Consider the following 26,088-nt stretch of genomic DNA (forward strand, 5'->3'; position numbering starts at 1 on the left):
ATATGGCACTTCTTTATTACTTTATATGTAGCACAGTATGTACACACAAAAAAACATCTGTATATCTATAGTTTTAATAATAAGTTATTCGAGTGATATCTTTAGATTCTGGTCTCATCAGAGGGCTGTTCTGATACTGGTTTGGATAGATCTCCGTCAACGAAACACTGTTTGCGAAGCTTACATTGCCTGTGCCGGTGTCAATCTGTGAGCTGGCTTGGTTGTTCTACACGAAAAGGCTATCGTCCTTTAGATAAGCCCTCTACATTTGTGCCCGGCGGGTTTTTTCCTTGGCGTCGTTTCAAAGAAAATAAAGGTGTTTAAAGATTTGGAAATCCTCCAGTATTTAAACCATGCACGTATTTGGAAGACACAATGCATGTATACAGAGGGTTATCACAAGGTCTGATGCAGCTCAGCGATATTAAATATTCTTTTAGAGTGTTCATTTTTGCAAGACGTCCTTCCGACAGAATCTGATCAAGCGGCTATGCACCAGATAGAATAATATACCTATAATGCTCACGACTCGTTTTACAGCGTGAAGTTACTGCTAACTGCTGGCCTAATTTTAATGATGTGATGAGCTATTAACTTCTTCAAGAGCCAAGTGCACAAAGTATGACGATCGCAGGAATACTATAAATTCAGTGGCAGATAATGTGACGACAGCTGTGGCTCGGCATCAATAATATATGCAGAACAAACTGTAAACTGAATGGAGTCTGTAGTGCTGCGATCAATACGGAATAAATACATACTAGATTTAATTTAAATTTTTGTTTTTTTATTAGTTTTCTATTTTTTCCACCCAGTTTGAATGTTTATTTTTACAAGTGTAGCTGGTTAAAGAGACAGGTTAGTGTGCTTTTTCATTTTTAAATCAGACATATTACAAACATAATATGCACAATTATTTGGATGTATTTGTTTATTTGTTTGTTTGTTTATTTGTCATGATAACAACACAAAAATAAGGTTAACCAAATATTCAAACATGTTGCGTATGTCACGAAGGGCGTTGTAGAGATCTTTTCTGCAAATCCATTTTGAGAAACAGATTGCACTCAATAGATGCTCTGGTTCTTTTGGGGGAAGGAGGTGTCACAAACAATCCCTTAAATGTTCTACCACAAGCTAAACTGAAAAGTCAATTATCTCACAAACAAAGAGGCTGCTTGTGAATCAGACTGGTTACACTACTACCTATTGTTGCAGAAGTCATTGTGTAAATACGAATTCTCACAGCACACCCAGATGAGTCCTGGCTGTTGTATACATTAAGGGTTTGCGATTTGGTTAAATTATGTTAATTAATTCACTCTCCGCAGCATTGCAGTGCTTTAAGTTTCTCCTAGGCCCTTTTTATATTTTACTCGCAGTTTTATGTGCAATATTTGCAACTCGGGCAGAGTTACAAGACAGATGCAGAAATGTGCTAAATCTTTGCATTTTTAAACATATAAAAGGCTAAGCTCTGTGTGCAGGTGGGACAGTCTGGTCCAGAAATCACTGGTTGGAATCTGGACACACTACCAGCTGTGCTTGTCTTTCCCAAAGAGACTGTGCCATTGTGTGAGTGTTGCCTGGGATGGGTGATCTCAAGGTCAGCCGGGGTTTCCTCAGCTTGACATCGGAGGCTCAAAGAGGCACTTAGATCAGTACAAGATGTGTCGAGCAGTCCAGACTCATCACGCAGAGCAAAGACTCTTGAACCGTTTAAATATGATGGCATTGTCCCAGCAGGTACATGTGCTGCAGGAAGCTGCTTTTCCTGACATTTGCTTTTGGTCCTTCCATTGTGATGAAATGAACAATGAGAACCCTGTGTTGCGGAGGTATCTCGGGGACAGTGCTGCACTTCCTTTTGTGATATCGTTCGATGGTGAAGGCTCTGATAAGTGACAACACGCCCTATTGTCCTGCTCTATCTCTCAGGCACTCTGTCTGTGGCGATGGTTTCAGAAATTTGCAATCGCCTGCCCAGAGTCCAATCAATAAAAAGAACAAAACTGAAACACTCGGGGGCATCTGGAACAATGCCCCAAGGTTAGAGACATGAGATTTAAATCCCTGGCTGAACTTGCAAATGTTCTGATAGAAGGTCCCGTATCTATCAAATTTAATGACCGATGTTAGTGACAGGGTTAGAGAGGGTTGCAGGAATCCAGCTGAACACAGAGCAATTTTGAATACTGGTGCTACATTTTCAGCAGTCATACATTACTGAAATATCATCATTAGCATATTTATTTAGAAAATCTGTCCTTATTGGACCGTTTCTAGGTTTGTGATTTTTCTTTTCTCCTAATTCATCTATAGTCTGCATGGATTTAACTTCAGGGCTATTGCACAACTACATGTATTCAGATTCACATATTCGTTTACTGAATGCACATTCATTGAATACATGTATTACAGTATATTCTAAAAGATTTGTTTCCAATTTTCTTAATTGTTGAGACAGACCGAAACTGAGATCGACAGAGTGGGCATTTATTTCTAACTGTGTAGGAACTCTGCCATCTAGTGGATATTTGACAGCACTGTTGTTAACTTTATTTTAAAGTTGTGCACTTAAAACTATATTTATCCAGCACTATGGCATTACCTGTGTTGAGAAAATGTGGTGCAATGATTTTTTTATTGGAACATCTTTAATCAGCAAACGTATTGACAAAGTTGAATTAACATAGTCCTTGCGATTAGGACCAGGAAGGGCATTACATAATATAGTGATGCGCATTATTTATTGAATAATTTGTGCCAGGCTGGGAAGATCAAACACCCATGGAGATGGGTTTGTTTCAGTTAAATTTTTTGTACTCCAAGCATTATGCGCCACCAGTGGTTGATTTTTTCTGACCCAATGCTGTAACAGTACGTTGTGTTATAAATCCCACACTCGCACAACATTGCCATCTGGACCCTGGAGGAAAGCATGGGAGCTCATTCAGTGGGCGGAGCTGAAGGAACACGTGGTTTCAGGGCAGCTTGTGTTTTGTCTATTGTTTATAAAAAAATGTAGAATTATGAAATATTAAATGTGCCCATATTTATCCATTTATTGTTAGAAATCACATGACTTAAGTTTGTAAGGCCTCCTCTTTCATGCTTGACAGCTCTCTGAGGTTTCCTCTCAATAGGCTGGGATCTCATTGTAAATAGCCGTCGATCGATACTGTTTCTTACAGTGAGGTAAATGATAAACACCTTCAATGCGTGTTTGTATGTTGGTACTTTGGCGGAAAAATAAAAGCCCAGCTGTTCTGTAATGAAAGACTAGTTCTGAGGAGGCCTGGTGTAGTTGCCTAGTAACCAGAAGGACTCCATTGCTCGTCAGGGAGAAACTTATTTGGTGTCCAACAGTCAGGAGGTAGAGGGGAGCGGTGAAGTCAGGTGAATGAACCATTTCCATTTTCAATACCTGGTCAAAAGCAGGTCAGTGTGAGCTCATATCAATAGCTTTCTATTGAGAGACAGATTGTTCTCCTTTTTGTATGTTATTATTTCTCAATAAAGTGTTGAAATTATTTAAATCGAACATATTTAGCTTTAATTCTAATAAAGCATTTTTAAATGTACCATAAATAACCAGTTCTTCTGTTTGTCTGACATAGGCTTGTCGTTATGGCCATGTCCAACATCTGGAGCATCTGCTGTTCTACGGGGCTGATATGGGCGCCCAGAACGCTTCAGGCAACACCGCGCTGCACATCTGTGCCCTTTACAACCAGGTGAGTCTGGGGGCTCGTCAGCGGGGTCACAGGGGCGTGTGTTTGGGTGTTTGTGCGTCTGTGTTTTCCTGCCAGCGCGCCGGCTATAGAAGTCCGTTTCTTGGTGGGGTGTTACCAGCCAGTAGAGCTGCTGTAATGCTGCCTTTTTAAAAGGCTGTTTGCTCCTTCTTTGCACGTTCTTGATTTCATGTGTGGGCAGCAGATTCCTCTGCACCTGTGGGTGGCTGTATTTAATTAGGTAGTGTCAGATTATCTGTGCTCACAGAGAGAGCTATATTCTTTCCAGTAAATCCACATTTACTGTAAATACATGTTTGTTTTATTTTATTTTATTAATGAATTACACTGTTTAAATCACTCTAATCCTGTACAGTATCCCGGGGTTATTGGGGGACTAATCTTCCGGTTCCTTTCAGTGGCTAATTTGTGGGATTGTGCCGTCATGTGTCGGTAGTTGAGACCTTCGAGTCCTGCTGTTTCAATAGATCATTAATCTTAATTACTCCCCGGCTCAGTTCAGAGCCACGCTGTCTTCTGGTACCTGGTTGAAGGAGGACATCATTCAGTTACTCATATTGATGCTTCTGTTCAAAGTGCTTTGCTGGCCTAGATAGCAACACTACACTAGAGAAGAAACGGCACACAGCTGGCAGTATCCAGTGAGGTTTCCAGTTTGTTTCATGACATGATTTTAATACACACGTTGTACCGTCGTGCATCAACAGGATGCTTTTGAAATGCTGTGCTGTTTACATGTGCACACTTGAAAAGCTGGCTTCTGAAATCCTACCTGCGAGATCTCAACGCCAGGCAGTTTGTGAGCTCTGCTGCCGTTCGTCAGATTTCCTTATCTGTCTGACATCACTGACTGTTTTCCATGGCTGTCATGGCAATGTGTGTGACGATTGGCAGAGCAGGTTAAAAGAAAGGGGGGGAAGGTTCAAGAGCAGCTTTTGCAAGTTTAGTTTCTATACTCTTTAATAAAGAGATTTTCTAACAATGTATTGAACACATTTAGAGATTCAAAATCCAATACATGAAAAAAATAGGAATATAGATGCTTTATTTGCTTTTACATGGGTTTTCAGCCCTGACCCTGGAAAACCTGTTGGCCGGTTTCGCATGCCTGGATTCACACTAGTCTAGCACTTCTCTATATAAAATAACGCTGTGTAATCCAAGACTGACGACGATGTGTGTCTCTGAAACCAGCCTAGTGTTTTTTAGTTTACTTTTATGACACCTACATTGGCTTAATTGATACATGTTAAGCTGGAAACGAATCAGAAATGAAGGTGTTACTGAGAAGCTCAGATGGGACACTGAGGTGTTCTGGGAAACAGAACTGTGAAATTACGGTTAAGTCTCAGATAGACTAATTTTAAAATATTTTCTCATTTAACGCTTGTAACTAAATCATCTGTTCCTTGCTTTAGATATGTTTCCTGGTTTTGCCACATAGCATGGTGCTGGTCATTGTGAATGTTGAGTGTCTCTTACCTTCATGATAGCTGCTCATAAATCATATGGAGCCACGCTCTGGTAAGACATCTGTACAGCCAAACCCTGCCGGACTCTCTACTCACCTGTTTCCCATGAACCTCTTCAGGTGCTTTAAATAGACCGAGCAAATTAAATACATCTGAGTCACTGAATGCCAATACTGTCTTTCAGGGGTCAATTGTTTCTATGCGATCGTGTTCTTCATTGAATCTCTGCCATTAGGAAGAATGGATCGATTATTATAGCTGTTAAATAGTTTTTCAATAGAACTGGTGGGAATAGAGTTAGTGATGACGGTGCAGTAATTGTTAGTTATCTTTCAAGTTGAAAATACTACCCAAAGTGGGTGGGGCGTTGCCTTTTCCATTTGAACTTGGTGAACGTGATTGTCTAACAAAGTCGTGAGTGTCATTCAGGCAGATCCTCCCCCTACTTCCTGCTTTCTCTACTGATGCTCTTCGACTTCTGGTTTTCTCTTACCTACTTATATATACTATATACAGTGAGGGAAAAAAGTATTTGATCCCCTGCTGATTTTGTACGTTTGCCCACTGACAAAGAAATGATCAGTCTATAATTTTAATAGTAGGTGTATTTTAACAGTGAGAGACAGAATAACAACAAAAAAATCCAGAAAAACACATTTCAAAAAAGTTATAAATTGATTTGCATGTTAATGAGGCAAATAAGTATTTGATCCCCTATCAATCAGCAAGATTTCTGGCTCCCAGGTGTCTTTTATACAGGTAACGAGCTGAGATTAGGAGCACTCTCTTAAAGGGAGAGCTCCTAATCTCAGCTCGTTACCTGTATAAAAGACACCTGTCCACAGAAGCAATCAATCAATCAGATTCCAAACTCTCCACCATGGCCAAGACCAAAGAGCTGTCCAAGGATGTCAGGGACAAGATTGTAGACCTACACAAGGCTGGAATGAGCTACAAGACCATCGCCAAGCAGCTTGGTGAGAAGGTGACAACAGTTGGTGCGATTATTCGCAAATGGAAGAAACACAAAATAACTGTCAGTCTCCCTCGGTCTGGGGCTCCATGCAAGATCTCACCTCGTGGAGTTTCACTGATCATGAGAACGGTGAGGAATCAGCCCAGAACTAGGATTGGGAACTGGGAGGATCTTGTTAAGGCAGCTGGGACCATAGTCACCAAGAAAACAATTGGTAACACACTATGCCGTGAAGGACTGAAATCCTGCAGCGCCCGCAAGGTCCCCCTGCTCAAGAAAGCACATGTACAGGCCCGTCTGAAGTTTGCCAATGAACATCTGAATGATTCAGAGGAGAACTGGGTGAAAGTGTTGTGGTCAGATGAGACCATAATCGAGCTCTTTGGCATCAACTCAACTCGCCGTGTTTGGAGGAGGAGGAATGACCCCAAGAACACCATCCCCACCGTCAAACATGGAGGTGGAAACATTATGCTTTGGGGGTGTTTTTCTGCTAAGGGGACAGGACAACTGCACCGCATCAAAGGGACGATGGACGGGGCCATGTACCGTCAAATCTTGGGTGAGAACCTCCTTCCCTCAGCCAGGGCATTGAAAATGGGTCGTGGATGGGTATTCCAGCATGACAATGACCCAAAACACACAGCCAATGCAACAAAGGAGTGGCTCAAGAAGAAGCACATTAAGGTCCTGGAGTGGAGAGCCAGTCTCCAGACCTTAATCCCATAGAAAATCTGTGGAGGGAGCTGAAGGTTCGAGTTGCCAAACATCAGCCTCGAAACCTTAATGACTTGGAGAGGATCTGCAAAGAGGAGTGGGACAAAATCCCTCCTGAGATGTGTGCAAACCTGGTGGCCAACTACAAGAAACATCTGACCACTGTGATTGCCAACAAGGGTTTTGCCACCAAGTACTAAGTTGAAGGGGTCAAATACTTATTTCCCTCATTAACATGCAAATCAATTTATAACTTTTTTGAAATGCGTTTTTCTGGATTTTTTTGTTGTTATTCTGTCTCTCTAATACACCTACCATTATAATTATACACTTATCATTTCTTTGTCAGTGGGCAAACTGACAAAATCAGCAGGGGATCAAATACTTTTTTCCCTCACTGTATATTAGTTACTCCTGATCTCAGCTTTCCGGCGATTTAAAATATTATTGTTGTTTTTATTCAGTGCTGTTATTATTATTATACATCACCAAACAGACTGGCACAGACTGGTCACTCACTGATTTACACAGTCTAGTAGCTGCTGGTTTAGAACAGTATACACTCAGTGGCCACTTTATTAGGTACACCTATCTAGTACCGGGTAGGACCCCATTTTGCCTCCAGAACAGCCTGAATTCTTCACAGCGTGGATTCAACAAGGTGCTGGAACCATTCCTTGGGGATTTTGCTCCATGATGACTCCATAGCATCACCCAGTTCCAGCAGATTTTTCGGGCACACATTCAAACTGCGAACCTCTCGTTCCACCTCATCCCAAAGGTGCTCTATTGGATTGCGACCTGGGGGCTGTGCAGGCCATTGGCGTAAGCTGAGCTCACTGTCATGTTTGTGGAACCAGCTTGAGATGATGTGTGCTTTGTGACATGGCGCATTATTCTGCTTTGAAACTGGGTAGACTGTGGCCACAAAGGGATGCACATGGTCTACGGCAATGCTTAGATATGCTGTGGCATTCAAATGATGTTCATTTGGTATTAAGTGGCCAAATGTATGCCAAGAAAACATTCCACACACACTAACCTCACCACCAGCAGCCTGTATCCTTCACAACAGGCAGGATGGATCCATGGATTCATGTGGTTTTCGCCAGATTCTGACCCTACCACCTGCATGATGCAGCAGAAATCGAGAATCGTCAGACCAGGCAACGTCTTCCCAATCTTCAGTCGTTCAGTTTTGGTGATCACGTGCCCGCTGTAGCCTCATCTTCCTGTTCTTAGCTGACAGGAGTGGAATCGGGCGTGGTCTTCTGCTGCTGCAGCCCATCAGCATCCAGGTTTGACGCGTTGTGCATTCAGAGATGCCCTTCTGCACACCACTGTGGTAAAGACTGGCTATTTGAGTATTTGTGGCCTTTCTGTCAGCTTGAACGAGTCTGGCCATTCTCATCTGACCTCAGTCATTAGCAAGGTGTTTTCACCCACAGAACTGCCACTCCCTGGATGTTTTTTATTGCACCATCCTCTGTAAATTCTAGAGACTGCAGTGCATGAAAATCCCAGGAGGTCAGCTGTTTTCGGAGATGCTGGAACCACCATGTTTTTGAGATGCTGGAACCACCACGGTCAAAGTCACTTAGATCAGGCGTCGTCCCCATTTTAATGTGGGGTCGAACAAAACTAAACCTCTTGACCGTGTCTGACCATGCTTTATATATTGAGTTCGGCTATTTACGTTAATGAGCAGGTGTACCTAATGAAGTGGCCTCTGAATGAATATCTCTATATATCCTGTTTCTTTTTCTATATTATATTATATCCGTAATAGTGTACTATATACACCGATCAGCCATAACATTATGACCACCTGCCTAATATTGTGTAGGTCCCCCTTTTGCCACCAAAACAGCCCTGACCTGTCGAGGCATGGACTCCACTAGACCTCTGAAGGTGTGCTGTGGTATCTGGCACCAAGACGTTAGCAGCAGATCCTTTAAGTCCTGTAAGTTGCGAGGTGGGGCCTCCATGGATCGGACTTGTTTGTCCAGCACATCCCACAGATGCTCGATTGGATTGAGATCTGGAGAATTTGGAGGCCAAGTCAACGCCTTGAACTCGTGATTCATCAGACCAGGCCACCTTCTTCCATTGCTCCGTGGTCCAGTTCTGATGCTCACATGCCCATTGTAGGCGCTTTCGGCAGTGGACAGGGGTCAGCATGGGCACCCTGACTGGTCTGTGGCTACGCAGCCCCATACGCAACAAACTGCGATGCACTGTGTGTTCTGACACCTTTCTATCAGAACCAGCATGAACTTTTGCAGCAGTTTGAGCTACAGTAGCTCGTCTGTTGGATTGGACCACACGGGCCAGCCTTCGCTCCCCACGTGCATCAGTGAGCCTTGGCCGCCCATGACCCTGTCGCCGGTTCACCGCTTTTCCTTCCTTGGACCACTTTTGATAGGTACTGACCACTGCAGACCGGGAACACCCCACAAGAGCTGCAGTTTTGGAGATGCTCTGACCCAGTTGTCTAGCCATCACAATGTGGCCCTTGTCAAAGTCGCTCAGATCCTTACTCTTGCCCATTTTTCCTGCTTCTAACACATCAACTTTGAGGACAAAATGTTCACTTGCTGCCTAATATATCCCACCCACTGACAGGTGCCATGATAACGAGATTATCAGTGTTATTCACTTCACCTGTCAGTGGGCATAATGTTATGGCTTATTGGTGTATATACACACCTATTAATATAAATAATCAAAATTATTCTACACCTCCCTCACTGCTCGATGGAGAGTGGCACCCCCCTTCAACAAGTGGAGATATCATGGGGGGCTACATCTAGCTGTGGATTGATAAAGGCTGCTGCTGATGTTGATATGCACAACACTACAATAATAAAACATAATGGTGAACATCATAGAGGGTTTTTACAAAGTGCATTTTTGCAGCCAACACTTTTGGACCCAGCAGGTCTTCGAGAGGATCTGCCTCTGTGGTCGACTGATTGCTCATCAAGCAGAATTATTTAGAAAAAGAAAAAGAAATTAAAACTTGGCAAAAGATCAACCAGAATGGATTAAACTTCACTGAGCAGAGATGTGCTTTGTATCTGCTGATAATATAGACATCAGGCTGTCAGTTGGATAAAACGTTTGATAGATTCATTAATGGGCACTAGTTGTTAAACCGGTTTAATAGTCGTTAGCTTTTAATATAATGGTCATGATCTTAAAGGGTCTACACTGGTCTGTATCACTGGTATATACCCCACACACATTATGTATGAATAAGTATTATTCATGTTGTAGCTCTAGTAAGGCTAATTATGTAAGCGATAGAAATATGCATTTATGACTGAATTATACAAAACAAATCAGGCATCAGATCTTAACTGCGCGGATCCATGTCTATTTTATGTCAGTCATTTTCTGTAGGAGTTTCTATTATCATAGGTTCTCTTTTTAAAGAACTCTAGCCTTGAGGAAGGTAAAGCAGAGGCCGGTAATTAAAAAATGCTTCGTATGCACAACATTCATTTCTCATTAGATTTCTTTACCTGCGTTTGTGTCGGATCACTAGTGTGCCGCATTAAGCGTGCTGATTGAGCTTCCTTTCTGGAGTTTCTTCACGGTATAAAGGTTTTGAAGAAGCTCAGTCACATTTTTCAATCTGAGTTCACGTTCTCAGATCCCAGGTGGTTTGATTTGTTTTACAGAGAGATATGATTATGTAATGTACATCAAAAGCACTTTGCATGGCCTATTAAAGAGAGAAACGATTACAGTCATTTCAATCTGCCAATTTCTTTAGCGCTAACTACTTTACCTTCTCTGTGAAAATAACCAAATGCTTTTGTTCTATTTTGAAAGTCTAAACTATAGAAGAAGGGAGACAGTATAAAGAAACATGTCCACAGACTGTTGTAAGCCTGTTTGAGGTGTTTGAATAAATTATTTTATGTATTTCTAGTATTTTTTCATAGGTTTTAAGTGAAACTGTCTGTTGTGGAACCAACTATTTGCTGAGCACTGTTGCCAACACAGTATTGCCATTTGAATTCTCAAACATAAATAAATAGAAACCGATCTAAAAAAAAAAAGGACACAAATGTGAAGGAATGCTGTATTTATCCACAGAGAAATTTAGGCAATTACATGTCAAAACCCCTTGAATTTAGTAACGCTCTTGAGAGAAGTGCCTTTCTTCAGAGCTGCGTTTTTGAGATTAAAATTGCTTTTGTCTGTTGCACTAAAGCAACAAAACGAGAAAATGGTCGGGGAGGTGGCGGTGGGGGGCTGGGGGGGAGCCGTATTAGCAGGAGAACTAGCAGCCTGATGTGCTTATGAGTGTGTGAAGCGGCCGTGGGTGGGCTGTTGAATTCAGGCATCAGAACTGGGATTGCGCTGCGAACACAACAGATTCACCTTCAGTTGCTGTTCAGATCAAGCGATTAGTCGTGGTTTTCTTCAGCAAGTTGATTCCTTTCCAGGGCAGAGAGGTGCATTGCGGCTGAGGGGCTGGAGGGACACCCTTGGTAAGGAGGTGGGGGGTGGAGGTGGGGGCGGGACGTGGAGGCAGCCCAACATGACTTGGGTTAAGAAGCTCTAATGTTGTTTCTGATCCGCAGGATAACTGTGCGAGAGTTCTGCTAGTCCGAGGGGCCAACAAGGAGGTCAAGAACTACAACAGCCAAACCCCATTCCAGGTACAGAGCTGTCTTGTCTTTGTGTAGATGATCTGAATCAATGTAACAATTGTAGCTGTGATTATATACACTGATGGGCTAAACTTATTCAGTTGCTTAAAGCTGTCAGCAAAACTGTGTTTGTGCTTTTTGTGTTTCTTCTCTAGGTAGTGAGCAGTAAATCTGCTCCACAGATATTGTCTGTGTTGAAACTTTGAAGAAAAACTGCTTAAGCTGTATTATTGTGTGTTTGTGAATAGTATGAACTATGATGTGATCCTATATGATAATGTATTATAAATAAATCAATGTATAGCATCTGACTGTAGTAAGAATGAATCACTTGCCGCTGTGTTTAGATTCAGAGTTCATATGAAATAATTGTATTGATTACACAATAATACATGTTTTAAAGCCCTGTTGGTTACAAAGATAGTGGGCCATGTCAAAAGATGCCGTTTTTACCTAGAAATAGAACTACACCGAGTGAGTCAGAGATTTATCATAGATACAGCTCGCATTGCCCTGTGCATGGGGGAGTCCTCGTTATGTGTTAGTAGCTAGATTAACCAAACAGGTTGTTTAGATACTTTGGGTGAAGGACTTACAAGTTGCCATAGACAGACAAAGGACAGTACAGGTGAGAGGGAGCCATCTTGTTGTGTTCCTAGTTTCAGACAGTCTTAGCATTCCTGATTTTGTTAACTGCCTTAATTGAAGTTAATCCTGTCTGTAGTTTGCCTTAATTTAAGTTAATTCAGTACAGCTGCTGAGTTGGTGAAAGTAAATGGGTTGAAGTAAAGGTGATTCAGTCTAGGACAGGGGTTTTCAAACCGGTCCTGGAGTACCCCCTGCCCTACTGGTTTTTGTTCCAACCTAGGTCTTAATTACTTAATTGAATGGTATATTGCTATGTTAGGTCAATTAAGGATTCAATTAAGCAATTCAAATCTCGGTTGGAACAAAACAAGCAGGGCTGGGGGTACTCCAGGACCAGTTTGAAAACCACTGGTCTATGACTAGCAGGATTTCAGTTAAGTGAGTTGTGCCAGTGGATCCAGTGGAGCCAGTTAGGTGTGAATTGGGGGCAGGTAGACAAAAGGTACTTAAAGCTGCTGTTGAGAAAGAGCTGTGCTGTTTCTCGGTGACACAAAAAAGTCAAGCAGCTGACCAGGGGACAGAAAGCAAGAGCCCCAAAAAACTTGCAAAATTTAGCAGCATGTGGCCACTACAGTGTCAGGTTTGCAGAATGATTGCCTTCCTGGATGAACTCATCCAAGAAGATTTCATTTGTGAACGTTGTCAGCATGTTGAAATCCTAGAGATCAAGGTCCGTTATCTTGAGGCCCAGCTTGTTGATCTGCGCTGTATTAGTGATATGGAAGAATTGGTCAATCAGCTCATGAGAGAGACATGCTGGACACCGAGTTGGACAGTGATGGCTCCAAGGGTGATGGGAGGGCAGTTGAGTACCAGAGCACCACAGTGCCCACTCCTCCCCAGAAGAAGGAGGTAGTTATAGTAGGAGACTCGATCCTTAGAGGTGTAGATCACACAGTGTGTTCTAGTGATAAGGAGACCTGCATGGTATCTTGCCTTCCTGGTGCTCAGGTTGCAGATCTCCCTGAACTAGTAGACGGGTGATGTGGCTGAAGAGACAATTTGGGAACATTCAAAAATAGACTGGATAGGATCCTTGGATCACTTAGTTATTAATGGACACCAAACGAGCACGATGGGGCGAATGGCCTCCTCTCGAGCAATTGTCTCTTATGTTCTTCTTATTACATCACAGTTGATCCAGTTCAGAGTTGTTGAAATTGAGTGTGGAATCAATTTGAAAGGCATTGTCCATATGAGCCGATGGGTTCAGCCCGGAAAGGGATGCTCTGTTACACAGGCTATTTAATTTTCTTGGGTCACGTTACTGTGCTGCATTTTAAATTGTTTTTAATAATTGATGGGAAAGCATTAATAACCTTTGGCAGTCAGCGAAGATCTGTTCACGCTTTTCTGAAACTATTTTAACACTCTTCCCATACTTATTCACACGGCACCGTAGTTTGGTCTTTCCTCAGGTAGAGCCGAAAGGACATTTGATAATAAATTGCTAATAAAATGAGGCAGACAGAATCTTCCCTCTTACACTTAAAGCTTAAGCTTTCATTAAGGCACGATTGATTTATACAGCTAATTTTACCTCAGCTCAAGGTACTCTGCCCTTCGGTAATTTAATCAAATGCACAGGATGCTCGTCTCCTTTATTAAAGTCAGATCTGCAGGAGTCCCGTAGCCTGCATGATAGGTTGACCTTAGAAGCACACTAATAAATTCAAAACATTTAACAGCCTGTTTTAAAGAGCGGCTAAACCCCTTTACACATCACCTATGGATGGGTTTTGGAAATGCCAACTGTGGGACAATGTGTAATCAAACATTAATATATTTGATATAAAACCTGAATAGAAGCTGTTTTTGTGCAGGGAACTCTGTACCACAATACAAAGCTGTGCATGAATAGTACAGGAATTGTAGCCCAAGTGTAGTGGGGCACTGTTTTGTACTTTGTTCAAGAGCAATGGACCCTTGGGCATAAACTGGCTTCCGTCGTGCTCTAGCCTAGGCCCCCCAGCCTCACTGGTATCTGTTCGCTGCACGGTGACGTCTCCAACTCTCCACTGGAAGGTCCTGCAGCAACCTTTAACGAATGGTTTTCAATCGATGTGAAGGCGTTGGAGCCCTAGGCAGAACTGGTCTCCTTCAAACAGCTCCGAGCTCCAGTGCACAGCCGCCCCACGACTCTGCACTCACACAAGAACCGTGGTGATCGATGCCAAGCGGCTGCCAAAGAGCGGTGCTGCTTTAACGTGCCTGCATTTACTGTAATGCTAGAACACACACTGAAGATTCCCCCTCGGAGGTTTGAGGATGGCAAAGAGTGTCCGTTGTAATTACCAGCCCAGTCAGTTAGATTAAAGCCAGACTTAAAACATGACACTCCTTGTTCTTTAGCACTAGGTCTCGCCCTGCTTTTCATACACTCGTGTTCGATGGAGATGAGCTGCTGGACTCCACTACTCACTTGCTGTGCATCACTTGGTCGGTCTACCATGTAGGAGGGATGGTTATGTAATCTATAGATTTTGCACAACATATCGAGTCCACAGATGCATTTTCTGATGGCCTTCGTTATTAATCATGCCATGCCAGAACATAGGGCTTTACTTCTCCATTGATTAACGGTTAATTAAGATGAAATCATTTCAGAAAAAATATATTTTTGTTCATTTCCCCCCTCCATTAAAGACCAGGATGTGTGTCTCTAAAGCACTCTTTCCTTTTCCAGCCTCAAGTCACAGATACATAACGTAATAGTTTGTGTAGCACGTTAAACTTTAAAACCAAACTTACTTTCCGTGAGTAACTTGAGCTGGACCAGATGTACAGAGAGGTGTCATTCTGGTGGGATTTATTTAGTTCTTTATTTAATATTACATTTTTCTCATGTGTATGTTCTTCTGTATTTGGTGTCATACCTGAAATGCCAATGATACGTTTTATTTACAGATACAGATGAAGGTAGCAATGGCCTTACAGTTACACAAAGATTGTTCTTATAGTATAATTGTTTAGTAATTTACCCACATTTTGCTCTACAATGAAGTATACTCTCACCCTTTGGTCCAGACAGCTGTTTGGGCTTAAAATGTGGCAGGTAAATTACTGTGTCACATGGTGGTGTATAGTCTTAGATCTCTCCTCTTGGTACTGTTAGGTACAATCTCAGGTCAGACTGAGGAATTAATAACCATATTTCAATAAAATGAAGATAATAACAGAAAATCCTAAAATAAATTTACCAAGCTAAGTTTTAATTAGGGATTATGGTTGAAATAGTCTTACAATTATATTTTGGTTGTTTCAGAGAGCATTATTTGTTTGAGTTTGAGCGAATTTCTGCGTTTACATGAAGTGTATCAATCAACATAGTTTTATGTTTTATATCGTTGTTATATTGAGGGTTGCGGTCCCCAGTAAACTCTGGCTTTCATTAAGGTTAGGTTTGTCTTTCTGCAGAAGTGGCTGACTGGAATCAAGGTGAATTAATTCTGGAAGCGAGTAAAGGTTTTTTACATGTAGTTCATGCCACAAGCCCTTTAGAAAACAGTCATTTTTTACTGGCCTCAGCACAAGCTAACACGGTCCTCCCCTGCACTTTCACAGGTGTGGCCTCAGCCGCGCGAGAACTTCATCTCTTTGAAACACAATATTTGGATAGATCTGACAACTGCTTACTTCGCTTTCCATGCGTTTATTTTCAATCGGCGATCTGCAGATGATTGATCACACTTGATTTTGTGTTTTTTGGCTGGAGAATCCTTCCACACTCAGTGCAAGACACACAACCATTGCTGTCTTTGCACTTAATGGCCAGTCATCGTTAGTTATGACTCAATATTGGCTGATGTTATACATGAGGGTTATAGCTGATTTATTGAAATAGAAATGCAAATAAACAATTGTTTCTTGGGATGATGCCTTTCTAAACACCGCTATATATTAGTGGTTTATTCTATAGGGAAATAAGATCTGCTGAAACATCCAGTTTATCTCATTTACAAGAGGTTTCTAGGAGACAGTAGCCGCCCACACGTATCTCCAGAATGTGTCATTTCACACATTCCCATAAAATATAAAATTATATTATACTTTGCACATAAATTGACTTGTCTCTTCCTGTAGAAGTATGTGTATAGTTATTAAATCCTTGGGAAGGTATATTTAAGAGAGTAGTTATTTTAGTTATTGAACCAATTTTGGTCTATTATTAAGATGTGTTTTTCTCGCTCTTTTCTCTTTCGCCATTTTATTGCACACAGTGATTTAATCAGGTCGGTCGATCATACATCCTCGGACTCGTTTATGAGAGGAAGGTCTTCATTTCTGTGTAAAGAAAATTTTCTCAAGATTTCATATAAGCGCGAAGCACAAACATATTTTAATAAACACGTACCATCATGAATTACATGTTAATTGACTGTATGTTGAGACAGATTTTTTATAATACAAAAATGCCTAGGTAGGTACATTTTCGTGTTCATTTTGCCTCATTGTGTGCTTTTTCACTGCATGGTTACTTGTATTGTTGGCAGATTTCATCTATAATTTAAACAAACGTGGAGCCTGGCGAGTTACATAAGAACAACAAGGGATGCAGTTTTTGGCCGAACAATTCTCCTCCAGTGGAGAGTAATCAGTTGATCCAAAGCCTTCATCTCGCTGGTTGCTGCTCATTCGCAGTGACTCACCAGCTAACGCATGGCCAGGCGACTTGTTACCAACACCCACCACACACATTTTTGAATAAAATATGCCTTTTGTTACATATTTTTGTCTGTATTCCTGTTCTGTTCTCAGCTTCTGCAAAAGGGGTTTTAGTAGTAATTTGGGGAGGTTTTTCATGACTTTTGCAGTTGCTACCATACATTTTTACATAAGTTACTAGTTACAGAAGATTTGTATCAAATTATTATTTTGTTTTGACCACATTTATATGTATGTATTTATTCATGAATTGATATTATTCGGCATCTTAAATATGAAAGTATAATGTATGCATTTAAGATTGATATCTGTTTTACCACACATACATGCAGTTATAAATTGTTAAAATGTAGTTAGAAATGTCATTTTTGTGGGACATTTTGTAAGACATTTCTGCCGTCTTATTGTGCTGCTCTACATGACCTAGCGCTGGACATGTTGCCAGAGCGCACACTGGATTCAGGCGCTGGGCTAGTGAAACTGCTAACCAAGTCTGGAGACAGCTTTCCATGATTCATTTTTCACAGTTTCATATCCGATCTTAAATTTTCATCGCCACCCATCTCATGCCTGGTTTGTAATTTCCAAGTGGCATTTGTGTCGAGCCGTTAATATAATCCTGGCTTGTTCTAGCACATCAACATGACACCCTGCACATGCCAGCAGAGCGCTACGTGATGTCCTGGCTCACAGAGAGAAACATTGCAGGAAATCCCTGTGCTGGACAGTGGGACCTTCCCACACATCTGGAACATGGACTTCTCTAACACAATGAACCTGGAAAGAGACAGCAGTGCCTAGAATTGGCAAGAATGAGGTCAACTTGTAGCTTCCATTTTATCATGATTAAGATTATGATTCTTATGCATTAACCCTTCAAAGACCTGTATTCTGTCTCCCTGGACTTCATGCATGTCGCCCGCTGACCAGCAGCACCCAAAAGAGGCACGTGTGTGTATACATGTTGGTTTTGTTTGTTTGTCTATTTGTTTGTCTTTATTGCTGCAACCAGGAGCTGCTTTGGCGTTTTCCCTAGTTCCAGAGCCTGTTATTAATTTACCAGAGTAATCTTCACATTTTAGCTTTCCAATTTCAGATCAATGATATCCTTCCCTGCTTCTCCCACCGTGAATCATGGATTATTTTACTTTCTCAGTTATGTTATGCAACCTCTCCCATATGCGCTCTGATATGCCTCTTTGTACAGACGTGTGTGCATGTGTAATACAGTCAATTTCATGCTTTAGAGCTGGCCCAGTCACGTGCACTGTTCTTTCCCATTGATATCATGTGTGATTTCTAGTTGTTGCTATTTTCTTGTGGGCTGAAATACATCTCCAGCCTTTGAGGGAGACAGACTTTTGGGATTTTTGGGGAAGCATTTTACACAATACATTTTCCGTTTCCTAACATCACTTATACGCAGTGATTAAGAAGAAGTCAAAATGTAGCACGTTGTGCTTTTGGCTCTACAGCACTAAAGTAAAATCATTACAAAGCTGTCAGGAAGATGTGATGGATTTCTCTCTGAGTACGTATGCTTTCTAAAATTGAATATGGTTCTCTTTAAGGATCCCTCTCTGTCTTAATTAAAAATCTATCTTCTCCTGAGAAAATGCTTTGGGCGTAACTCTCCCCCTCAGCCACAAACAAAAAGGAGTTTCTATAGCAACCCTTAGCAGCTTAAAGATACAAAAACACGAAATCCTGTAGGTCTTTCACGAAGACAATCCTCGCTGCTACTCAAGGGGTTAACACCGTGGCGTTTTTCTGAAACCCAGATCCTGGCGCAGCGCCTCGGTAAACCAGTTGAGTCTCACTAAGTTCATTTTCTTTTTTGCTGTAATTCAGATATTGCATCGTTTACGGCACATCAATTTATTATTCCCCATTTTTATATAAATTTACATCAAATGCCAACTGATTCAAGCTTTTGACTTTAGATGAGCAGGTTGAGACTAAAAGGGCCGCAGTCAGGGCGGTGCAGCACCTAGTGTGCAAGCAGAACCTCACTGTTGTGTTACAGTCATTTTAATCAAGAAGCAGATTTTGTTGTATAGATATTGCAAGTATTTTTGTGCCTTCAGTGTTGTTTTTTCCTCGTTGTTGTTTAAGGCATACGTTGATCGTTACAATATATTGGCCAACCCTCATATATGATGTTCTAAAGAGGTTTGTGTCTTTGTTTTTACAAAATCTCCCAATTATAATATAGAGCACATATTACCATATTACCTTACATATTACTTTACCTCCAGCAACTGTAAAAGGAACTACAGCCTGTATGTCTTCGCTTAAGGGAGCTCAAACTGTGACGACCCTCAGTATGTGTGTAAATCGTTATATAGGCCGTGCCATTCGGTAGAATCTATAATGCCTGTAATGCAGATATCTTAGTCAGTGGCTGATCTAACTGGGTTTGCTGTGTATGCCGGGTACTGGCATGCTAATGCTATATTTGTCTATATCCAGCCCCATCCCACACGATCGTGTTATGTGATATTAAATGAAGTTTGCAGAAGGAGGCAACTCGGCCGCCATTGAATTTGCTGTAACAGATCCGTTTTCAATCCTGCCCTCCACTCCTGTAACCTCCTGTTAGCTCAGATATTGGACGTTGATGGAGCGCTGGGTCTCAGTGGGATGTCCATAGCCTTGCCAACCCTCCTGGACTCTCTGGGACATCGCTGCAGGCAACCACAGAGGAGGATTCATCTGGGGAGCGGTCCAAGTGTTTACTGAGTAGCGATTTTAATAGGGAATGCTGTCGTTAGTTTATTGGTTGTTTTTATACATACACTTTCGATTTGGTTTGATTTCCCCAGAAACAGACTTCTATTAGAGTTATGGTTGTGCTTTGACTTGATTAACTAAGAGCAGAGACATAATTAATAATAAGTGGGAGTTCAGGCGGAGTGATAATGTGTGGTCCCCGGAGGTGAGTGTATAATGCAGCTCAGATTAGATTCATAGTGGACTTTAATAGAGTAATAGATACTGTCAGTGTAATTTAACTATATTGTGCAATGATTTGCTGCATTTAATGATTGATTCAGAAACTGAAAATAATTTGATTTAAGTACATTAAAAAAAATTGTCATAAAAGAATGCGCTAGGAAAGACAAATATATTATAAATACAGTATATTGCATAGGAAGAGTTTCAGATCCAGTCTCCATTTGTGGGTCAGTCTTTAAAGGCTTGAGGTCATGTGATCGAATCTGCTGCATCTCATCCATCAGTGCTGGTAACCCCAGTCGTGCTTTGTCCCGGGGTTATTGCACAAACAGCGTCTCTGACTCCGTACACAATCCCAAAGAAGCACAATCTTCATCGCCCCCCGGTGGACACAACATTTGTAACAGTTCTGTGAAATCAAAGCTCCAGCAATACTAACAGTCTGGAAATGAGACTTCTCAAATGTATGTATATATTGAATTAAATAAAACATGTGTGTTGTTGTTGTTGTTGTTGTTGTTTTCAGTTCCAGATAGCTACTGCTGTTAAGGAACCATCATGGGTTGATTGTGTTTCAGTTGTTATTAAATATATCTTTACTTGAAATCTGTTGAAATAAAAATATCTTATTAAAGGGGAGCACAACAATAAAATGAATGATTTGTGCAGAACTGAGTTGATATTTTTGCTGTTTTCTAGTCTTCTAACCCCCTGTGACCCCACCTTGAATTAGATTTTTTTCAGGGCATCAAACATGATGTTAGCATTATTCTTTCTGATCGATATTTGACCCACTGAGACTTCGGGTCGTAACCATCATTAAGTCCATCGCAGCCTCTCTTGCTGATTAGGTGCACGATCCACTTCCTGTTTCCTGCACAAGGTTATTGCATAGACAGTTTATACAGCTGTGTCAGAGGGGCTAAGGCACTGTACGAGGAGGAGAATCCCATAGGATGACAATTGTCTTGCTTCAATGAGGCGGAAAAAAAACACAAACGGTTGTAGGATCTCTGTGATGTCATCGGGGGGATGTCAGCCAATGGCTGCAGGTCTGGGGAACCTCATGCTTGGCTGAGGGCTGAGGAGATGTAATCGCAGTGAGCAGATGAGAGTTGATTGTAGTTGTGAGCGGAGCTTGGGGCTGCAGCTGGTTAAACCTTCGATTGAAGTCCCTGTGGTGGATGTGCTTTGGGACATTATATTAAATCATGTGAACATGGACTAGTGAGGCTTGAAACACACACACGCACACACAAACCCCACATCCCCACATTAAAATCCATCGCTATATTATTTTCACATGGGTTGTCACAATGGGTAGAAATTACAGTTTAGTGTGTCACTCACTCCAGTGCCCTGTGATTTGTCGGCGCTCGCTTGGCACTAATCATTTCAAGTAGATGAAATGATAACAATAAAAAAAGAAAACCTTTGCAAGAGTGCCAATTCTGTTAGGAAATTACACTATTTGTGTGTGTGTGGTGACAAAGTGGGGTCAAATATTTGTATAACTTGCACAGTTTACGTTCCTCAGAAAACAGGAATGTTTTCGTCAGTAATGGAAAGCTTTTATATATTTAACGGTGAACTAATTGTCCAAAGGGGGGGCATTAAGGAGAAAATGAGAGCTGTAATCATTCCCTCTGTGCTTTATATTTTCTCCCTTTATCTTTTTATAAATACTTTCTCTCCCCCCTCAGATGTAGTAATAAAGTGTACTGATTTACTAAGTTTTACAATTGCAGGGTTCTTGGACGCGTGGATAATATCAGAGGGTTGGGATTTGTGTTCAAAGAATTATGAAGTGAAGTTTCTTTGTCTTGTTTATAACTTCACCAAAGTCATATTGTGTAGAGTCATATCTCAAGTACAACAACTTTATGCTTTTCTTTTCTAGGTTGCCATCATAGCAGGGAATTTTGAACTGGCTGAATTAATAAAGAATCACAAAGATACTGATATTGGTAAGTGACAGAGATAACTATATCTTTATACATATATGTTTATACCAGTATGTATGTTCTGTATGTAGTTGAATTTGAAGCAAAGTATATGCTATACATTTTTTTGCAAATGTATATGTGTGTGTATGATTTTCTTCCCCCAAGGATATGCATAAGTTTACAAATGATCAGAAATGTTCAGTATTTTCAAATTGCCGTCTTTAATTCCATGAACTTGTTCTGTTTGTGCTTTTGTTTAGCTCTGTTTGAGTGTTCAACAGACAATTAATTGGAAGTTTCCAACACAATTAGATAATTCCCTTGGAAAAGTCGTGATGGGTTTTAATTATTATCCTAAAGGTCAAAACAATGATACAACTGTGTGATTAGAGATTATTTAATTGACGTACTGTATTTAATTGTAGTTCCACGAAATCTGATGGGATTTCTGTTCTGCAGTTTGACGGACAGCATCACAACAAGTCACACAGCAGCCATGTGTTTATTTATCCAATAGACTCCTTCAGGTGACACTCAACATACAACAGAAATCCAGGGCAGTTGTTGCAACTGACACCAAAGTTTTCCTTTCAAATCATTTAAAAGAGAAATACATTGCAATGGGTTTAATCCAGAATAATTTTTAATTAATTTATTTGGAATAAAAAGGTTAAAGAGGGGATTAACAGGCCCGGACAAATAAAATAAAAAAAAAATGTAATCCCTGATTGTTTCCCAGCAATCCACAGCTGTCTGTTCGAAAATGAAGAGCACAGGAGGATTAGGAAACATCTGCTGACCAACAGCTATTACGGAGGGCATGGGATGGAAGATCTCAAAGCTATCGTAACAATGACAATTTGGACTGTCATGGCACTTGACTATGTTACTAATGATCGTTGTGTATCGCAAGATGACGGCTGCGTAGAGATCGCTTCTCGGATAACCTAGGTTTTTTTTTTTCTTCTTTCCTGCAATCTCTTCTGTTTGTAATGGGACGTATTTCCAAGTGGATTAACTGTCATGGGTTGTGCATGCTCAACAGTGGACCAAGGTTTGTCATTGTGAGTCTTCAGCAAAGTTTGGTTGTTCGGTTTTTACAACTAGGCACGTAGCCAGGTTTAGCTGTGGCACTGTGTGTAATATAAACGACTGTAAGAGCATTATCCAAGGGTGTTAACCCTGGTGTGCAGTAGAGTGGGTCATCATCGGCTGTCACTGAACCACTTTCTAATGCTAGGAAACCTGCACTATATTGTGCCTCAGGATTGAGACTGGCATTTTGTACAGTTTATGCTAGGGCAGCAAACGGTGCATTTGAACATCAGTCTTTGTATTAAAAGGAATATTGATGAGGCCAGGAGGAAATTATGTGGAGGTTTTATTTAATGTATAATTTGTTTTAAAGATTAAAAATCGAGTGCATGTTAGTGATTAATAATGGTGATTTGAAAGGTATTATTATATGAAATAAGACAATGTATGTTTAATGAAATGTAAGCTTCAGTGAGTTAAAATCAAATAACATAGGGATGGTTAAGGAAAATCCCAACCCGTCACCTGTATCGCTGCACACCTGTGTCACACGTGCACCTCGACACCCCAGACGTGCCATACCTGCCTGCCCTGACATATACGTGTCATGTACAACAAGATTGTGTTTGTGTGATGACATACTTCCTTAAACATTTGAAACATCCAGTTTATAGCATAACCTGTGACTGATATGACTTTGAGACATTCGTATACCTGTACTATGATGCCATTTGATTTTATTTTATTTTATTAATGGCTAAATATGTAAAACTTGCTGAAATTATTCATATAGTACCAAGACACAGAATGATATGCATCGGGATGAAAATAGTTCAGATTATGCGCATTACTGATGTAGTATTATAATCTTGCATTTTAAAATTTTTACAGAAGTAACTATATAAGGGTTATGTTATACTGCAGTGTATGTTTACAGGCAGACACACATAAATTGAATGTAAAAGCAGTCTTGCTACTGGATAGTTTACTTAATGTTTTACAAACTACGGCCTGCGAATTATGCATTTTGAGTGTACAAATTATAGAATTTTCCTAGAAGGATATGAACTAATTTCCTTGTATTGCTGCTCATCCTATAGAGTGTATCTTGAAATTAATCCCAAATTTGCATTTGATGCTGGCAGCGCTTGATGTTGCTGACCTACTTAGGTAATTATACATCCTTTAAGAAACGAGATGGAGTGCCACTGCGTAAAAACACAGAAGGTCTCCAGCTGTTTAAGATCTTCACCAAACCCATTTTGCAATCAGGGAAACGCTGTGCCACTCACTTCTCGAATCCACTGCACTCTTTGAGAATAAGACGGAATCATGTTTGTGTTTGTGATGCGGAGAGACATCCATTCACCACACAGGTTTAATTCTTAGAAACATTTTGCTAAAGTAACATTCTGTTTGATTCTTATCTGTGAAATATTAAGGAAGCATGCTCTCGAGTAAAAAGAGGCAGATTGAGCTGAAGATTAAAATGTCGTTTGAAAATCCCAGTCTCATCATTTTTGTCATCAGTGAAAACTGTCTCTGGTTTTAGAAGGCGTTTTCTTCTTAATACAGAAACTGAACGCTCTTTAACCTATAATATGCAGCGGCTATAGTATTGACCAAACCCCTTCAAGGTTTTTAAATGATTTATGATTTCTATAGAGGAAAGAACCACAAGCTTTAGCGTTATTTGAAATGTATGTGTACTATGTGCAACTGACCCAAATATACAGTTCATTTCCCTTCAGTGTGTATTTGTTTGCAGTACTGTCTGAATATCAGAGCTAGTTCTGGGCGTTATCTCGCTGCTGGACTCCAGTCAGACCTGGGCCCAGCGCTGCCAGCACAGACAATATACAGCGTCGCTCAAGTATGCAAATCTGCGTTTCCCTTATTAGAAGCAAGTGGTTGCCATGGTGTACGGAGTTATGTGATAATTGGTGGAAATGAAGTTGAAATCTTGTTTGTTTTTTATTATCTTAAAGGAGGAAAAGCCCTTTCAACACTCACACACACATATACAGCTCTGGAAAAAGAGACCACTGCAACATGATCAGTTTCTCTGGTTTTACTATTTATAGGTATGTGTTTTTGTAAAATGAACATTTTTGTTTTATTCTATAAACTAATGACAACATTTCTCCCAAATTCCAAATACAAATATAGTCATTTAGAGCATTTATTTGCAGAAAATGACAACTGGTCAAAATAACAAAAAAGAAAGTTGTCAGACCTCGAATAATGCAAAGAAAATAAGTTCATATTCATTTTTAAACAACACAATACTAATGTTTTAACTTAGGAAGAGTTCAGAAATCAATATCTGGTGGAATAACCCTGATTTTCAATCACAGCTTTCATGCGTTTTGGCATGCTCTCCACCAGTCTTTCACATTGATGTTGGGTTATGCCACTCCTGGCGCAAACATCCGAGCAGCTCGGCTTTGTTTGATGGCTTGTGACCATCCATCTTCCTCTTGATCACATTCCAGAGGTTTTCAATGTGGTTCAGGTCTGGAGATTGGGCTGGCCATGACAGGGTCTTGATCTGGTGGTCCTCCATCCACACCTTGATTGACCTGGCTTTGTGCATGGAGCATTGTCCAATCCTTATGGTCTTTTGCAAATCTCAGTCTGGCTCTTCTTTGCTTCTCATTGATGAAGGACTTTTTTCTAGCTTTGCATTACTTCAGCCCTGCCCCAAAGAGCCTGTTTCGAACTCAACGTGCACTTCACCCCAGCTGCCGTTTGCCGTTCTTTTTGTAGGTCACCTGATGTCATCCTACGATTGTTGAGTGACATTCAAATTAGTTGGCGGTCATCCCGGTCAGTGGAGAGTCGTTTTCGCCCTCTGCCGGTCTGTAGCTCTGTTGTCCCCAATGTCTGCTGCTTGACCTTGTTCTTATGAACCTCCATCTTTGACATTTTAAGGATGGAAGCAACCTGACGCTCACTGTATCCGTCTGCCAGTAAAGCCAGAATTGAACCCTTCTTTTCCTCACTCAAAACTTTCCTTTTCATCTCTTTTGGCATGGTCAATAGTTATTTTTTGATTCCAATTACTTTTGAGGTACCACTAACACTGTTTTTGCCATCCAGCTGGTCCTATTGCAAGAGGATAGTGATGACCACAGCAGTGGTTTTTATACTTTTTATACAAGATTTGGTTCAAGTGATCACCTAATCAGTACCTCATTCAGCAGATGAGGCATGCCTGTGTTGGAATTCAACAGACACTGGAATGGA

General features: G+C 40.9%; 1 protein-coding gene across 1 annotated transcript in view; it reads left to right on the plus strand.

Moving 5' to 3' along the window:
- shank2b (SH3 and multiple ankyrin repeat domains 2b) overlaps positions 1-26,088 on the plus strand; it is a 165,093-nt gene that overhangs the window by 46,972 nt on the left and 92,033 nt on the right. The window contains exons 8-10 of the mRNA XM_066700555.1: positions 3,621-3,737; positions 11,519-11,596; positions 21,759-21,825. Of these exons, the coding sequence (XP_066556652.1) occupies positions 3,621-3,737; positions 11,519-11,596; positions 21,759-21,825 (262 nt within the window). The remainder of the gene's footprint in view (positions 1-3,620; positions 3,738-11,518; positions 11,597-21,758; positions 21,826-26,088) is intronic.

Source organism: Amia ocellicauda, chromosome 4, assembly GCF_036373705.1.
Source record: "Amia ocellicauda isolate fAmiCal2 chromosome 4, fAmiCal2.hap1, whole genome shotgun sequence".
Taxonomy (NCBI): Eukaryota; Metazoa; Chordata; class Actinopteri; order Amiiformes; family Amiidae; genus Amia; species Amia ocellicauda.